At 42.3% G+C, this 18,824-nt stretch overlaps 1 protein-coding gene across 6 annotated transcripts in view; it reads left to right on the top strand.

Moving 5' to 3' along the window:
• Positions 1-18,824, top strand: part of LOC126162936 (leukocyte elastase inhibitor-like) — a 192,561-nt gene that overhangs the window by 95,564 nt on the left and 78,173 nt on the right. Inside the window, exon 8 of one of the 6 annotated variants that reach the window (XM_049919762.1) lies at positions 638-999. The exons of the other annotated variants lie outside the window; for them this stretch is intronic. Within the exon in view, the coding sequence (XP_049775719.1) occupies positions 638-792 (155 nt within the window). The 3' untranslated portion in view covers positions 793-999. Of the gene's footprint in view, positions 1-637; positions 1,000-18,824 lie in introns of those variants that run through there. 6 annotated transcript variants of the gene reach the window in all.

Below are 18,824 nucleotides of genomic sequence, written 5' to 3'. Positions count from 1 at the left end.
CGCTGTATTATAGAACATGGTCATTTTGATGGCCCGAGTGTTTCGGAGTAGGAAGGCATAATGTTGCATGGACGTGTTGACCTCCAAATCTTTGTACACGTTAGAATCACCGTTCAACGTCATTGTGACACTGTACGCCTTGCCCAAGTACACATTTTTAGAAGTACATTCTGCTCTGATGTCATCTATACGGGTGATATAAGACGGCCACGTCGGTAGCGCAAGTAGAGAAGCTCTTGGAACGAAAGAATATTCCGCGGAATGGAAGGTTACTCTCGTAATTACGTTTTACGCGCTAGTGTATTGTGTGGTACGTAAACAGTTCAGACAGCATATTGTTGGGCCCAGACAAAGGATGTCTCCGACGTGGTCAAATGTTCACACTCCAGTGTTTTCGCAACGCCATGTGGCTGTAATCTCATACATAGCGAGTCATATTCATGTACCTACTTGGCTGTCTTAATAAAATTCTTATAATAAAAAATAAAATAAAATTTACGGCGTTGTGAAGAAAATGTACTTCGTAGAGATAAAACAAGAACAGCATAAAAATTTCAGATAAGAAATTTCAGTCTTCTGATATAATGGAGATTACGGTGTGATGAAAGAAAACATCACATGATGTATTTTTTTGCAGCTGTGATTATTGGCTACCCTACCTCCGTCGGATTTGGGCCGCCACCACCCATCATCTTCAAAGCGGATCACCCCTTCCTGTTCCTCATACTGGACCAGCAGACGAAAACTGTGCTGTTCGCTGGACGTTACTCGGAGCCTCCGTCCACATCCTGATGTGAACACATTGCCAAGCGTAAAGCGAGCAGCACGTTGCTTATTTGCACCGTATCACACCCATTTGAAGAAAACTGTTTTATAAAACGTTCGCTCTTTACTGTATGAATTTGTTTTCAAAGACAGGCCTATCCTCAAAATAAATATAAATTACGAGTACTTTTGTGTTATTTTTTTCCACATTAAAGTTACTTTAATTCAAAATCATGGTACACTTGTTTTCATTGTAACACTTGTCCCACTTATGGTGGAGTCCTCAGTTACATGATCTGACACATATCGTAGCTTTGCGGCCGTATGATCTTCATGCCACCATAGCCAGCCGATAAACTAATCCAGGAGCAAGTCGAGCGTCAATCTGTCTGTTAAGCGTGAAAGATGTTTTCTGTATAGAATTGTGCTGTATCACAACTACGGTGCGGTAAATTTGGTCCAATACATAAATGACGTAGTAAATGATGCGATTAGCGGTAGAAATGGTAGAGCAAGAAACATAAATGAGTGTGCGAGAAAGAAACCGGGAACCGCCGACTTCTCATTTTGTGTTTGCTTTTTGGTGTGCACATAATCAGAGCAGCACGTCGTTCAGTCTTAGTACGTTGTCTATTTTATATCTTTGCGAAGTATCGCCGACTTCTCATTTTGTGTTTGCTTTTTGGTGTGCACATAATCAGAGCAGCACGTCGTTCAGTCTTAGTCCGTTGTCTATTTTATATCTTTGCGAAGTATAAATTGCCACAGACCTGAAATACAGAACAGTCTTGATAGCACAATGCTTTATCAAGCGTTACGCGTTTCAAAATCTCATCATCAGCGCGAAGCTGTGGGGATGTAGAAGAAAATCAACGATAGCAACTACGTGCATAAATATGAATCTAAGTATTCCAGTATACAGAAACTGCACTTAGTATCATACTTACGTTAAACTCAAACTTCAGTGCAAAAATGACTACAATACATATCTCATCTCATGTATGTATATTTGACAGCGCCGTTGTCTATTCGAATAGAACCAGTGCCAAACTAAATGTGACGGTTAAGCTGTCAAAGACGTAACGAAGGCCAGGGGATGGCGTTATCATTAACCATAGAGAGCAAGTCAAAGATGTACTCAACAAATTCTCATGCACTGCGACTAAGTATATGTCAGAACATTGTGAGCAACTTGGCGAAAATATATTTATGCTACTTTTATCGAAGAGAAGCTCATATACTAACAGCATGAAATGTGCATCGTTAGGTAACACCGTCAATAACGTTACAGAGACAGTCTCCAAGCACTAATCAGAACAGAAGAGAATTGCAACCAATAACTGGTGTGGTACAATATAAACACAAAATCGATATAGATAATACATAAGTTATAAGCTGCGAGGGAAAAAGTTTACAGCCATCACCAAATAAAATTCTTCAGAAGTGTCACGAAATGTGGTCATACTACAATAGACGAATATGTAATAAATGACATATGAGAATAATTTAGATGAGCCCAGATTAGTGGCAACAACTTGAAATGAAAAGAATTATTATGCAGTAAAAAGGGGGATTTTTTGGTTGTTTAGATTAGTGTTATATTGTGTAAGTGTCCAGCTGTTACAAGTTTACAACCATCACCAAAAAATGTTACATGCGTATGACCAACTGCAAACATTACACTCGTCGAACAAACAATAGATGGCATACAATATAACCATTTAGGTAAGTCTAGAGGAGTAGAGCTATTTATCAAAAAAAAAAAAGAAAAGAAACACTCGTTGAACTCGATACGAGAGGTTAAATTTACTTTGACCATAATGTGCAACGCATGGCGAGGGAGCATGAGCGAGTTGTGATAAAATTGTAGAGTAAGTTAAATGAATAGCATGAAGAATTATTACTGGCAAAACGCGAAGTATCGATGAACTACGCATCGTCTGTAACTAAAGGAGCTGCACAGCGAGGCAGGTAGAACGTGGTGGCTGCCTGGGAGAACAGTGGCTCCATCTCTTTAAGGCGAGTGAATCTATAGAGGAAGGTTGGCAAGACACCATTATCAGACGGTCCATGAAAATGGTGGCACCATCTAACAGGTTGGAATACAGTAACGTATATTTAGCTATAATGGCCAGTAAGTAAGTACGATAGTAACTGAAATTTCTGTATGCTGGAATACATAGACGAATACTTATGTACTTATTTCCTGTAGTTAATTTTCTTGTGGACTTCACTCCACAGCTACAGTCCGATGATGAGATTTAGAAACGCTTTCATAATAAAGAACTGTGCGATCAATACCTTTCTATGTTTCAGAGTTGTGCCAAATCTGAATGGTCGCCTACATCTACCATTGATGTACACATATCAAACAAAGTTTTGCATCACCTCGGTTCCGAGAGTTCCGAAACCGGAAAAAGTGGAATAGAAATCAATATGAACATCACTTCTGCCCTTTTTATTGCTGATGAAAACCAAACACTGCATGTTGTACCATCATACAGCGAGACCTTCAGAAGTGGTGGTCCACTCTGCTGTACACACTGGTGCCCCTAACACCTAGTAGCAAGTTCTCATGCATTGATGCATGCCTGTATTCGTCGTGGTATACTATACACAAGTTCATCAAGACAGGGTTGGTCCAGATTGTCCCACTCCTCAACGGCGATTCGGCGTAGATCCCTCAGAGTGGTTGGTGGGTGACGTTGGCCATAAACAGTCCTTTTCAATCTATCCGGTCATGTTCGATAGGGTTCATTTGTGGAGAACATGCTGTCGACTCTAGTCGCGCGATGTCGTTATCCAGAAGGAAGTCATTCACAAGATGTGCACAATGGGGGCGCGAATTGTCGTCCATGAAGACGTATGCCTCGCCAATATGCTGCCGATATGGTTGCACTATCTGTCGGAGGATGACACCCGTTACAACGCCTTCCGTGACCACTAGCGGTGTACTTCGGCCCCACATAATGCCACCCCAAAAAAGCAGGGAATCTCCACCTTGCAGCAATCGCTGGACAGTGTGTCTAGGGCGTTTATCCTGCCGGGTCACCTCCAAACAAGTCTCCGACGATTGTCTGGTTGACGGCATATGCTACACTCATCAGTGAAAAGAACGTGATGTCAATCCTGAGCGGTCCATTCGACAAGTTGTTGGGCCCATCTGTACCGCGCTGTATAGTGACGTGGGTGCAAAGATTGATCTCGCCATGTACGTCGGGAGTGAAGTTGCGCATCATGCACCCTATTGCGCACAGTTTGAGACGTAATACGGCGTCCTGTGGCTGCACGAAAAGCAGGAAAAGGTTTTGGCTGCGTTTAAACTTGCAGTGAAGCTCTCTTTGCTTTCGCAGTAGTTTCCTAATTTTGTTGTTGAACCACGGTGGGTTTTTCCAGTCCCTCACAGTTTTACTTGGCACGTACCTATCTAAAACTCATTTTACGATTGCCTTGAACTTTTTCCATAAAGACTCAACATTGTCAGTGACGTAACAGACATTTTCGTTTTGATCTGTTAGGTAGTCTGGAATCTGCCTCCTATTACTCTTGCTAAACGGATAAACCTTCCTCCCTTTTTTTATATTCCTATTTGCTTCCATATTCAGGGATGCTGCAACGGCCTTATGAACACTGATTCCCTGTTCTGCGCTTACAGAGTCGAAAAGTTTGGGTCTGTTTGTTATCAGTCGATTCTCTGTTTAATTGCTCGAGGTAATTTTCGGATAGTGCACTCAGTGTAATGTCACACGATGGTCTGTCCCTACCACCCGTCCTAAACATCTGAGTGTCCCAGTCTATATCTGGAAAAATTGAAATCTCCACCTAAGACTATAACATGCTGAGGAAATGTATGTGAAATGTATTCCAGATTTTCTCTCAGTTGTTCTGCCACTAATGCTGCTGAGTCGGGAGGTCGGTAAAAGGAGCCAATTATTAACCTAGCTCGGTTGTTGAGTATAACCTCCACCCACAATAATTCACAAGAACTATCCACTTCTACTTCACTACAGGATAAACTACTACTAAAAGCGACAAACACGCCACCACCGGCTGCATGCAATTTATCCTTTCTAAACACCGTCTGCGCCTTTGTAAAAATTTCGGCAGAATTTATCTCTGGCTTCAGCCAGCTTTCCGCACCTATAACGATTTCAGCTTCGGTGCTTTCTATCAGCGCTTGAAGTTCCGGTACTTTACCAACGCAGCTTGGACAGTTTACAATTACAATACCGATTGCTGCTTGGTCCCCGCATGTCCTGACTTTGCCCCGCCCCCTTTGAGGCTGTTGCCCTTTCTGTACTTGCCCAAGGCCATCTAACCTAAAAAACCGCCCAGTCCACGCCACACAACCCCTGCTACCCGTGTAGCCGCTTGCTGCGTGTAGTGGACTCCTGACCTATCCAGCGGAACCCGAAACCCCACAACTCTATGGCGCAAGTCGAGGAATCTGCAGCCCACACGGTCGAAGAACCATCTCAGCCTCTGATTCAGACCCTCCACTCGGCTCTGTGCCGAAGGTCCACAGTCAGTCCTGTCGACGATGCTGCAGATGGTGAGCTCTGCTTTCATCCCGCTAGCGAGACTGGCAGTCTTCACCAAATCAGATAGCCGCCGGAAGCCAGAGAGGATTTCCTCCGATCCATAGCGACACACGTCATTGGTGCCGACATGAGCGAGCACCTGCAGATGGGTGCACCCTGTGCTCTTAATGGCATCCGGAAGGACCCTTTCCACATCTGGAATGACTCCCCCCGGTATGCACACGGAGTGCACATTGGTTTTCTTCCCCTCTCTTGCTGCCATATCCCTAAGGGGCCCCATTACGCGCCTGACGTTGGAGCTCCCAACTACCAGTAAGCCCACCCTCTTCAACCGGCCGGATCTTGCAGACTGAGGGGCAACCTCTGGAACAGGACAAGCTGCCATGTTTGGCTGAAGATCAGTATCAGCCGGAGACAGAGCCTGAAACCAGTTCGTCAGACAAACTGGAGAGGCCTTCCGTTCAGCCCTCCGGAATGTCTTTCGCCCCCTGCCACACCTCGAGACGACCTCCCACTCTACCACAGGTGAGGGGTCAGCCTCAATGTGGGCAGTATCCTGGGCAGCCACAGTCGTAGTCCGATCGGGCAATGCGTGGGACGAGCTGGCCGTCCCTGACAAACCCCCATCCGGACCCTCACAGTGATGCCCATTGGCAACAGCCTCAAGCTGTGTGACCGAAGCCAACACTGCCTGAAGCTGGGAGCGAAGGGATGCCAACTCAGCCCGCATCCGAACACAGCAGTCGCAGTCCCTATCCATGCTAAATACTGTTGTGCAAAGAACGTCTGAACTAATCTACAGAGAGCACAAACAATTCGACACAAAATTTAAAGGGTTATTAAAATACAAGACTGCCTAGTAACTGCATTAATGCTGCTACTTGGGCACTGCTGACACACTGCTCGGTGGCAGAAGGAGACTACGCAATTTTACACTATTCAGGTACTAAAACGCGATGCTACAACTCTCAAAAACTATAATACCCCCGAAATTTGTGAATTAAACAATGCAAGTGCCCAAAAACACTCAAAGAAATTGAGAATTAAACTATGTAACAAATAAGTGAGCTAGGGGTATATGACTTACTGTTGGCAGCTGCTTATCCAACGGCGGCAGGGAGCACACTCTGTAACAGATCTGAGGATGGCAGTTTGCCGGAACCGGTAATAAAATGTAAGAAAACTGTGTGATCAAGCCGGACTTGTGAAAATAAAAGGCAATTTCGTCAAAAAATGTAGTATAAAAAGCCCAAAACAAAAACATATCAAAAATCGCTTCGATTCTTCGTCTATTTTATATAAAACATGTTTCTGCTATTCATTAACAACTTTCAAGCTTACCAGTAACAACAAAGTTAGGAAACTACTGCGAAACCAAAGAGAGCTTCACGGCAAGTTTAAACGCAGCCAAAACCTCTCAGACAAACAGAAGAGGAGGGCTATGCGTGAAGCGTTCAGTGAATTCAAAAGTGAAATTCTATGTACCGACTTGACAGAAAATCCTAGGAAATTCTGGTCGTACGTTAAATCAGTAAGTGGATCGAAACAGCATATCCAGACATTCTGGGATGATGATGGCATTGAAACAGAGGATGACACGCGTAAAGCTGAAATACTAAACACCTTTTTCCAAAGCTGTTTCACAGAGGACCGCACTGCAGTTCTTTCTCTAAATCATCGCGCAAACGAAAAAATGGCTGATATCGAAATAAGTGTCCAAGGAATAGAAAAGCCACTGAAATCACTCTACAGAGGAAAGTCCACTGGACCTGACGGGATACCAGTTCGATTTTACACAGAGTATGCGAAAGAACTTGCCCCCCCCCCCCCCCCTTCCTTCTCACATCCGTGTACCGCAAGTCTCTAGAGGAACGGAAGGTTCCAAATGATTGGAAAAGAGCACAGGTATATCCAGTTTTCAAGAAGGGTCGTCGAGCAAAACTATAGGCCTATATCTCTGACATCGATCTGTTGTAGAATCTTAGAACATGTTTTTTGCTCGCGTATCATGTTATTTCTGGAAACCCAGAATCTACTCTGTAGGAATCAATATCGATTCCGGAAAAAAGCGTTCATGTGAGACCCAACTCGCTTTATTTGTTCATGAGACCCAGAAAATATTAGATACAGGCTCCCAGGTAGATGCCATTTTCCTTGACTTCCGGAAGGCGTTCGATACAGTTCCGCACTGTCGCCTGATAAACAAAGTAAGAGCCTACGGAATATCAGACCAGCTGTGTGGCTGGATTGAAGAGTTTTTAACAAACAGAACACAGCATGTTGTTCTCAATGGAGAGAAGTCTACAGACGTTAAAGTAACCTCTGGCGTGCCACAGGGGAGTGTTATGGGACCATTGCTTTTCACAATATATATAAATGACCTAGTAGATAGTGACGGAAGTTCCATGCGGCTTTTCGCGGATGATGCTGTAGTATACAGGGAAGTTGCCGCATTAGAAAATTGCAGCGAAATGCAGGAAGATCTGCAGCGGATAGGAACTTCGTGCAGGGAGTGGCAACTGACCCTTAACATCGACAAATGTAATGTATTGCGAATACATAGAAAGAAGGATACTTTATTGTATGATTATATGATAGCCGAACAAACACTGGTAGCAGTTACTTCTGTAAAATATCAGGGAGTATGGGTACGGAACGATTTGAAGTGGAATGATCATATAAAATTAATTGTTGGTAAGGTGGGTGCCAGGTTGAGATTCATTGCCAGAGTCCTTAGAAAATGTAGTCCATCAAGAAAGGAGGTGGCTTACAAAACACTCGTTCGACCTATACTTGAGTATTGCTCATCAGTGTTGGATCCGTACGAAGTTGGGTTGACAGAGGAGATAGAGATGATACAAAGAAGAGCGGCGCGTTTCGTCACAGGGTTATTTGGTAAGCGTGATAGCATTATGGAGAAGTTTAACAAACTCAAGTGGCAGACTCTGCAAGAGAGGCGCTCTGCATCACGGTGTAGCTTGCTCGCCAGGTTTCGAGAGGGTGCGTTTCTGGATGAGGTATCGAATATATTGCTTCCCCCTGCTTATACCTCCCGAGGAGATCACGAATGTAAAATTAGAGATATTCGAGCGCGCACGGAGGCTTTCCGGCAGTCATTCTTCCCGCAAACCATAAGCGACTGGAACAGGAAAGGGAGATAATGACAGTGGCACGTAAAGTGCCCTCCGCCACACACCGTTGGGTGGCTTGCGGAGTATAAATGCAGATGTAGATGTAGATTATTCAACATGGTGGCGTTGCTGTTAGGGTTCCTCCCAGCCATAATCGGAAGTAACGGTCATCCACTGCACTTGGGCGGCCTGAGCGAGGCATGTCATCGACAGTTCCTGTCTCTCCTCCATGTGCAAACAACATCGCTTTGGTTCACTCCGAGATGCCTGGATACTTCCCTTGTTGAGAGCCCTTCCCGGCACAAAGTAACAATGCGGACGCGATCGAACCGCGGTATTGACAGTCTAGGCATGGATGAACTACAGACAACACGAGCCTTGTACCCCCTTCGTGGTGGAATGACTGGAAGTGATCGGCTGTCGGACTCCCTCGTCTAACAGGCGCTGCTTATGCATGGTTGAGTGTGTTTAGTGACATCTCTGATCAGTCAAATGGACTGTGTCTGTGACACAATATCCGCAATCAACGTCTATCTTCAGGAGGTCTGGGAAGCGGGGTGATGCAAAACATTATTTGATGTCTGTATTTCTCCATCAAGTAATGGATAATATACTTTACAATTGAGGAGAGCCGGAACAAAACCCGATATATCCACTTTTGCTGTAGTCGCGTGTTTGAGCTGCAGGGGGGAGATACGGGAGTAATAATACATGCTGCCACAAAATAATTTTCAGCACAACGCGACATAAAGTGTTTTATGGCGTGTTTCTTCTTTTTATAGCTTGTGGAGTCATTTAGAGATCACTATTTGTTACTTTCTGTACTAACAGCAAATGGGGATTTATCGGTTTTTGTTCCGGCGCTCCTCAATTTATAAGTGAGAAAAATTACTTGATCACGTATCGTCTGCGCTTTTGTGTAACCAGCAATTACTTTAGATGCAAGTGTACTTTACTTCCACAACCATAAGAAGTTTTATGTAATTATTGTAATTCTGTAATCAATGGAACGTTCTACAACACTATCAAAGACAAAAGTTTTCTGTTGTTACTGATAAGCTTGAAAGTTGTTTATGAATAGCAGAAACATGTTTTATATATGATAGACGAAGAATCGAAGCGATTTTTGATACGTTATTGTTTTGGGCTTTTTATACTACATTTTTTGACGAAATTGCCTTTTATTTTAAGAAGTCCGTCTTGATCACACAGTTTTCTTACATTTTATTACCGGTTCCGGCAAACTGCCATCCTCAGATCTATTACAGAGATAAGTATTGTGTAAGCGACAGGTTCAATAAGTTAACGCTAAATCTAACAAATCTTAGTGATAGGTAAAATATAAAATTATAAACTGTTTATAGGCACGTATAGCTGCCATACATACGATTAAAATATCTGATGTAAATCATCGTCAAGTTAAACGTGAGTACATGGTACGTGCTGGTAATACTCAGACTGCGTCTGGTATTTGTACAAGAGACTAATGCCAGCAGAGGTCACTTAATCTAGAGCGCATATAATACCAGTGTCGCCAATGTGATGATTAAATGGCGGTATGCACATTCATTAGTTTAACATTTATTTTTAAATTACTTCCCATAGGAAAACATTTTTCTCATTTTGTGTTTGGGATGTTTTTGCCGACAGTTGAATGTTGTTGCCAACTGCCGAATGTGAGTTTGTAATCTCTCTTTCATTCGTGTGTGTGTGTGTGTGTGTGTGTGTATGCGTGACTTCACATTTCTTTTAGTATCCATACATATTATAAAAGTGAATGTATATATGTATGTATCTACATAAGTATGTAAGTTACACATCGCCTCCTAAACCACTGGATCAATGCCATCCAAACATGGTACACCTGTCACATTGGAAAGAATCACTGTGGGGGTAAAAGTCACATACTTATTAAATTGGTGGGAGTGAAAAGGCAGTGTAGGTCACGACGCACGAATACGCGTAATTTATTCATGCAGTATTTGAGAACTGGAGCACTAGGTGACTTGCAACAAACTGTACACATAATTTCGAACTTTTACGAAACTGTTTCTCGCTGACAACGCCCGTAAAATGATGAACGAAAGAAAAGTTTATTGCTTACTACGTTTTCGCTCTTCATGAGTTAAAACTGCCACATGAAGCATGATGCTTTAATTCACTACATCTACAGTACTAACTGAATTGGGGACATATTTTGGAGAGAATACTCGCCTGCGCCACTGAAAGTATCAGCAAAATTATCATTGTAGAACAATTAGCTGAGGAGGTGTGACGTCAAATAATGAGAAGCGAGAAGAACTGCATCGTCATGCATGATGTTGTAATTTATTACTTCTTTAGTGCTAACTCTATTCGTAACACATTTCGTAGACGGTATCATTGATGTACCTAGAAAATATACCGGCGTACGATACGTAATTCAGTAGATATGACGTAATAACACTGAGAAGTGAGCAAAATTGTCGCCTCATGTATGACGATTTAATTAATTGATTCTTTTCTACTAATTCGATTCCCAACACATCTGTCAGACATTAGCCACATATACCACTGAATGTATCTAAAAAAATATATCAATGTACGACACATACTTCAAGAGATATGACGTAATAAACACTGAAATGCTTGAAAGATTGCCGTATCGTGTGTAATGTTTTAATCAGTTACTTCTTTAATACTAATTCTATTCACAACACATTTCACAGATACTAGCCCCCTATACTACTGGACGTACTATGTGCAAAATTATATAATTGTACGACAAATAATTCAGGAGATACGACGTCATAAAAACTTTGCTGCGTGGAAGTGGAACTGTTGGACGATATTCGCTAGAGATTCAGGCGAAATGCGCATACAAATGCGTGCAAAATATGTTGAATATGTGTGAAATATATTTGGAATCTGTTACAATTGTTAGTTACAATTAAAAAAAAAACTGTGGGGGTATAAACCACAACCCTCTTGTTGAAGTATGGATGATAACGTTGAGAGGTAAGGGGGAAGGAGGAAATGGATAGAGATAGAAAATAGAAGGGGAGAGACAGAGGCAGGGAGGAGGTGGGCAGAGAACGGAAAGAGGAGGTGTGGACAGAGAGAGTGGATGGAGGAGGAGATGAACTAATAGAAGACTGGAATAAATACATACGCGGGCAAGGCAAGGTACTGAGGTACTTTTTATATTATATTTTATTTTATTACGTTTAGCACACTTTGTGCCTGGTCGTTTATCACCGGTTCGTTCCCTCCAAAGGCTTTCTGAATACAGTAGTTAGACGGACACAAGGTGGTAATGATTAATATAATATTACACTCAACTGAGGACGACAGGACAGCGATGGCTTGTATCGATGAAAAAGGGGGTAGTCGCACATTACAGGCAGGAAGTTTTAGCTCGGTACAAACACAGAAATACACTACTGGCCATTAAAATTGGTACACCAAGAGGAAATGCAATTCATAAACGGGTATTCATTGGACAAATATATTATACTAGAACTGACATGTGATTACATTTTCACGCAATAAGGCTGCATAGATCCTGAGAAATCAGTACCTAGAACAACCACCTCTGGCCGTAATAACGGCCTTGATACGCCTGGGGATTGAGTCAAACAGAGCTTGGATGGCGTGTACAGGTACAGCTGCCCATGTAGCTTCAACACAATACCACAGTTCATCAACAGTAGTGACTGACGTACTGTGACGAGCCAGTTGCTCGGCCACCATTGACCAGACGTTTTCAGATGGTGAGAGATCTGGAGAATGTCCTGGACAGGGCAGCAGTCGAACATTTTCTGTATCCAGAAAGGTCCTTACAGGACCTGCAACATGCGGTCGTGCATTATCCTGGTGAAATGTAGGGTTTCGAAAGGATCGAATGAAGGGTAGAGCCACGGGTCGTAACACATCTGAAATGTAACGTCCACTGTTCAAAGTGCCGTCAATGCGAACAAGAGATGACCGAGACGTGTGACCAATGGCACCCCATACCATCACGCCGGGTGATACGCCAGTATGTTGATGACGAGTACACGCTTCCAGTGTGCGTTCACCTCGATGTCGCCAAACACGGATGCAACCATCATGATGCTGTAAACAGAACCTGGATTCATCCGAAAAAACGACGTTTTGCCATTCGTGCACCCAGGTTCGTCGTTGAGTACACCATCGCACGCGCTCCTGTCAGTGATGCAGCGTCAAGGGTAACCGCAGCCACAGTGTCCGAGCTGTAAACGTCGCCGAACTGTTCGTGCAGATGGTTGTTGTCTTTCAAACGTCCCCATCTGTTGACTCAGGGATCGAGAGGTGGCTGCACGATCCGTTACAGCCATGCGGATAAGATGCCTGTTATCTCGACTGCTAGTGAAACGATACCGTTGGGATGCAGCACGGCGTTCCGTATTACCCTCCTGAACCCACCGATTCTATATTCCGCTAACAATAATTGGATGTCGAACAACGCGGACAGCAATGTCGGATACGATAAACCGCAATCGCGATAGGCTACAATCCGACCTTTATCAAAGTCGGAAACGTGATGGTACGCATTTCTCCTCCTTACACGAGGCATCACAACGTTTCACCAGGCAACGCCGGTCAACTGCTGTTTGTGTATGAGAAACTTGTTGGAAACTTTCCTCATGTCAGCACGTTGTAGGTGTCGCCACCGGCGCCAACCTTGTGTGAATGGTCTGAAAAGCTAATCATTTGCGTATCACAGAATCTTCTTCCTGTCGGTTAAATTTCGCGTCTGTAGCACATCATCTTCGTGGTGTAGCAATTTTAATGACCAGTAGTGTATAACAGATGATGAAACTGAGGGATCTGACGTACACCGGAAAATCGTATTTTACTCTTTTGATATATTACAGGACTTTCATTGAACAGTATAGAAATAGATAACCTCATTCATTAAGCTCCCTGTAGCTCCTCGCTTCACTTGCAAATATACAACGTTAGACAGTGCCCTGCTTGGGATTTCTCAAAATTGTGCGGTACTTGAAACTTTCCCATAGACCATTACCAGCGATGCATTGTGTGGAGCACGTGATAACAAAAATTGCTGATTCACTGCACCTACATTGGTGCCAAATCTATAAAGAGTGAGATTAAAGCAGTCCTTCGCCTTTTTTAATGAATAAGGACAGTGAGCGATCATTCTCGGTAAATTATCAAAAATAACTGTTCTAGATTCAATTTATGACAGTGATTCTCAAAATTGTTTTCGCATTGCTCTATCACATCAAGAGTTTTCATGAAACAATAGCTCGTATTTTAAATACATAAGTAATTGAAGTAGATTAAAAGTGAAGAAACTGCAAAAAGGTGGGAATTTAAGGAGATGGGACCTGGATGAACTGAAAGAACCAGAGGTTGTACAGAGTTTCGGGGAGAGCATAAGGGAACAATTGACAGGAATGGGGGAAAGAAATACAGTAGAAGAAGAATGGGTAGCTTTGAGGGATGAAGTAGTGAAGGCAGCAGAGGATCAAGTAGGTAAAAAGACGAGGGCTAGTAGAAATCCTTGGGTAACAGAAGAAATATTGAATTTAATTGATGAATGGAGAAAATATAAAAATGCAGTAAATGAAGCAGGCAAAAAGGAATACAAACGTCTCAAAAATGAGATCGACAGGAAGTGCAAAATGGCTAAGCAGGGATGGCTAGAGGACAAATGTAAGGATGTAAAGGCTTATCTCACTAGGGGTAAGATAGATACTGCCTACAGGAAAACTAAAGAGACCTTTGGAGATAAGAAAACCACTTGTATGAACATCAAGAGCTCAGATGGAAACCCAGTTCTAAGCAAAGAAGGGAAAGCAGAAATGTGGAAGGAGTATATAGAGGGTCTATACAAGGGTGATGCACTTGAGGACAATATTATGGAAATGGAAGAGGATGTAGATGAAGATGAAATGGGAGATACGATACTGCGTGAAGAGTTTGACAGAGCACTGAAAGACCTGAGTCGAAACAAGGCCCCCGGAGTAGACAACATTCCATTGGAACTACTGATGTCCAGTCCTGACAAAACTCTACCATCTGGTGAGCAAAATGTATGAAACAGGCGAAATACCCTCAGACTTCAAGAAGAATATAATAATTCCAATCCCAAAGAAAGCAGGTGTTGACAGATGTGAAAATTACAGAACAATCAGTTTAATAAGCCACAGCTGCAAAATACTAACACGAATTCTTTACAGACGAATGGAAAAACTAGTAGAAGCCGACCTCGGGGAAGATCAGTTTGGATTCCGTAGAAATACTGGAACACGTGAGGCAATACTGACCTTACGACTTATCTTAGAAAAAAGATTAAGGAAAGGCAAACCTACATTTCTAACATTTGTAGACTTAGAGAAAGCTTTTGACAATGTTGACTGGAATACTCTCTTTCAAATTCTAAAGGTGGCAGGGGTAAAATACAGGGAGCGAAACGCTATTTACAATTTGTACAGAAACCAGTTGGCAGTTATACGAGTTGAGGGGCATGAAAGGGAGGCAGCGGTTCGGAAGGGAGTAAGACAGGGTTGTAGCCTCTCCCCGATGTTATTCAATCTGTATATTGAGCAAGCAGTAAAGGAAACAAAAGAAAAATTCGGAGTAGGTATTAAAATCCATGGAGAAGAAATAAAAACTTTGAGGTTCGCCGATGACATTGTAATTCTGTCAGAGACAGCAAAGGACTTGGAAGAGCAGTTGAACGGAATGGATGGTGTCTTGTAGGGAGGATATAAGATGATCATCAACAAAAGCAAAACGAGGATAATGGAATGTAGTCGAATTAAGTCGGGTGATGTTGAGGGTATTAGATTAGGAAATGAGACACTTAAATTAGTAAAGGAGTTTTGCTATTTGGGGAGCAAAATAACTGATGATGGTCGAAGTAGAGAGGATATAAAATGTAGACTGGCAATGGCAAGGAAAGCGTTTCTGAAGAAGAGAAATTTGTTAACATCGAGTATAGATTTAAGTGTCAGGAAGTCTTTTCTGAAAGTATTCGTATGGAGTGTAGCCATGTATGGAAGTAAAACATGGACGATAAATAGTTTGGACAAGAAGAGAATAGAAGCTTTCGAAATATGGTGCTACAGAAGAATGCTGAAGATTAGATGGGTAGATCACATAACTAATGAGGAAGTATTGAATAGGATTGGGGAGAAGAGAAGTTTGTGGCACAACTTGACCAGAAGAAGGGATCGGCTATTAGGACATGTTCTGAGGCATCAAGGGATCACCAATTTAGTATTGGAGGGCAGCGTGGAGGGTAAAAATCGTAGGGGGAGACAAAGAGATGAATACACTAAGCAGATTCAGAAGGATGTAGGTTGCAGTAGGTACTGGGAGATGAAGAAGCTTGCACAGGATAGAGCAGCATGATGAGCTGCATCAAACCAGTCTCAGGACTGAAGGCCACAACAACAACAAGTAACTGAAACACAAATATTTAAATAGAATTTAAATCAAGATTTTTGTTTTTATATTTACTGTGTTAGGTATACACTACAAATACTGCAAACTGTTGTTTTAGCAACGTTGTAAAAAATCCATTACATTTAATTTTAGAACTCTCTTTTTTGTTTCCCTCAAAGAACCTTCAGCTTTTCTTTACCTCTCCAACATCATACTTTCAGTCTATCTCACCTAATACATCTTCTCCATCCCGGTAATGTCCTGATGGAAGTGTTCACCTTGCTCTTCGCTGTAACGTCCCAGAGCACTCATGGAAGTAGTCAATATGTGAGTGTAGAAACGGTACTTGTCACCTTACAACCTAGCTTCTTGAAGCTTACCGAAATGGTTTTGAAAATTTTATGTTTATTACTCACCAGCATCAGATTTAGAGGCAGTCAATGCATCTTTTGCTGTAGCATCCTTTGTACTATCGAGTTCGTGGTCCCTCATCAGTTTTTGAATTTGAGGACTAGAGGAAATTCCACCTTTCAGTGCTATTTTCCTGATGAAGTGATATTTCACAGACATGTATTAAAGCGGACTCCGTCTCATGAAGAAATGATTCATAGCACTCGGTTCGATGTGTAGCAGTGGAGCCCTTGTATACTGGTGTGCAAAACGTAAGGACGAAAACAAATTTGGCATCATGTGCAACATTCACGAGATATATCTCAATGGACCTGATTGGGAAGAACGGCTACAGTATGGGAACAGAAGGTAACTGAAAGAAAGGCGCTCTAAAACGAACAAAAATGACAATTTTATTCAAAGCCAATAATTACACTGGAGTCCCCGCTATTCGTGATGGTCCGCTCTACACTAGAAAAGGCGTGACATGTTTCTTAATAGGGTATGTGATCACAGCAGACGGCAGTGGACGCTGTACAGTGTGTTCCCGTGGCCACCAGGTTGGAGAGGAGTTCCTTTGGTAGGGCAGTCCTCCACCAACATGACCGACAACGGCTGGCCTGACATTCATGCACGCGTAGGATGTGTGCGTATTGTAATACGTCCCTCCAGTGCATCCCATTCAAGCTCGATGGGATTTAAGTCTGGGGAACAGGAAGACCAATCCATTCACCTGCGCTGTTTGATTCGGCCACGCATCAATGAAAATGAAGTCACAGACGGATGAACCTCTTAAAATGCGGACGTGGAGAAAGAGCGTGGTGTCACAATTACCTTGACGCATGAGTATACATTGTCCGTGATCAAAGTTTTGGAGGTCAATACGCCCGTGCAACATTTTGCCTTCCCACACCGTAGCACCTGGAGCACCGAAACGATCCTGGTCGACAATATTCCACGGTGCGTCTCGCCATATGAGGGAACGTCCAGCGTTGGAGAACATGGTCGTTTTAATGGCCCAAGTGTTGTGGTGTAAGAAGGCATAATGTTGCATAGACTCGTTGACTTCCAAGTCTTTGTACACATTACATTCACCGTTCAACGTCATTGCGGCGCTGTACACCTTGCCCACGTGCACCATTTCAGAAGTACATTCTGCTCTGACTTCAGCTTTATGGGCGACATCAGGCGACCACATCGGACAGCGCAAGTAGAAGAGCTATCGGAACGACGGAATATTCCGCGGAATGTCCTTAACTTTTGCGCGCTAGAATATTGTGTGGTGTGTGTAGTGACCCTTTTTTCTATCCCGACTTCCGTATCTTGCATGAAAGTAGGAATGTTAATTTATCTATACATTGACTGGTATTGAGGAGTTTTGTTTTATCCCGGCTAGTTCTTAAATTAACCCCAGTGAGTTACTACACGTATTGCCTTCCTAGTTCTGAAGGAAAAAACCATAAGTAAATTAATACTAGTGTTTTCAATAGATTCATGTTCACTTGTTTCAGATACTAATCTGCAGTTTATTCTTGGTGAAAATCACGTAACCTAATTATTTATGAACCTAAATCGAAGTAAAGTTCAAGACGAATAGTCAGTTTCAAATTAACACGTTATTTTATTTAACAATAATTATTAGTAAATCGATTATTTCACACTATCGCATTCAAAGGGGTTCTTTGAATAAGTATCTGATCAGGAATCCCGTAAATATCAGAGATACTAAACAATGTTCTGTCACTTTAGAGAAAAAGATTGTTCCCGTTTAATATCTATAAACAACTGTCACGAACTATGATTACTAGTCGCGTGAAGTAAAGCTTTTACACTATCACAATACAAAGTCCGAATCTGTCCAAAAATCGTTAATTCCGTAAAATATTTAAATCTTCACACGAAGTCACGTTAAAGTCAGAGAGATTATTGATCACCTCCCCGTTCCTCTAATATGACGAAAGCTCTAATTCTGATCTGAAATTAATGCTTCCCAAAAAACAATCTCGTCGCGATTTATTCTTGCGCCCTGGTTTAATAAAGCTCCTATTGTTGCTTCCTAAAGCTGCACGTCCTAATTGACTTCGAATAGACTAGAGGATAGAGACCGGAGTATCATAATTGCATTGTATGTCTATTTATACTTTAGTAAACGCTATCTTTGGTGTTCAAGACCTACGTTCTGTGACTATAATATCGATTTTCTCATAGATAAGAATAACTAATAATTTAACCATTTCTACCGTTCCCCCCCCACCCATGCTTCCAAAATTTGTGATTAAAATTCTTTTCTTTTTCTATTATTTTTCTACTATAGATTTCCCTCTATTTGTCTCTTATTTCTATTTCGTAAGTTACTGCTTGTGAAGGGGCTTTGGACATTTTCTGAATTTATATTTCGAGGGCATGGGAGCTAATTTGGGAGCTATTTTGGTTTATTAACACGGAGAGGCGTTGTAGGTGTTACATGTGCAAGTCGTTCACGCAACATGTTGTTAGTCCCAGGCGTAAAATGACTCCGACCTGGTCAAATGTTCACACTCCAGCGCTTTTGCAATGCCCGATGGCTGTAACCTCATAC

The sequence above is a fragment of the Schistocerca cancellata genome, chromosome 2 (assembly GCF_023864275.1).
Source record: "Schistocerca cancellata isolate TAMUIC-IGC-003103 chromosome 2, iqSchCanc2.1, whole genome shotgun sequence".
NCBI lineage: Eukaryota > Metazoa > Arthropoda > Insecta > Orthoptera > Acrididae > Schistocerca > Schistocerca cancellata.
This window is presented reverse-complemented; position numbering and strand designations above follow the sequence as displayed.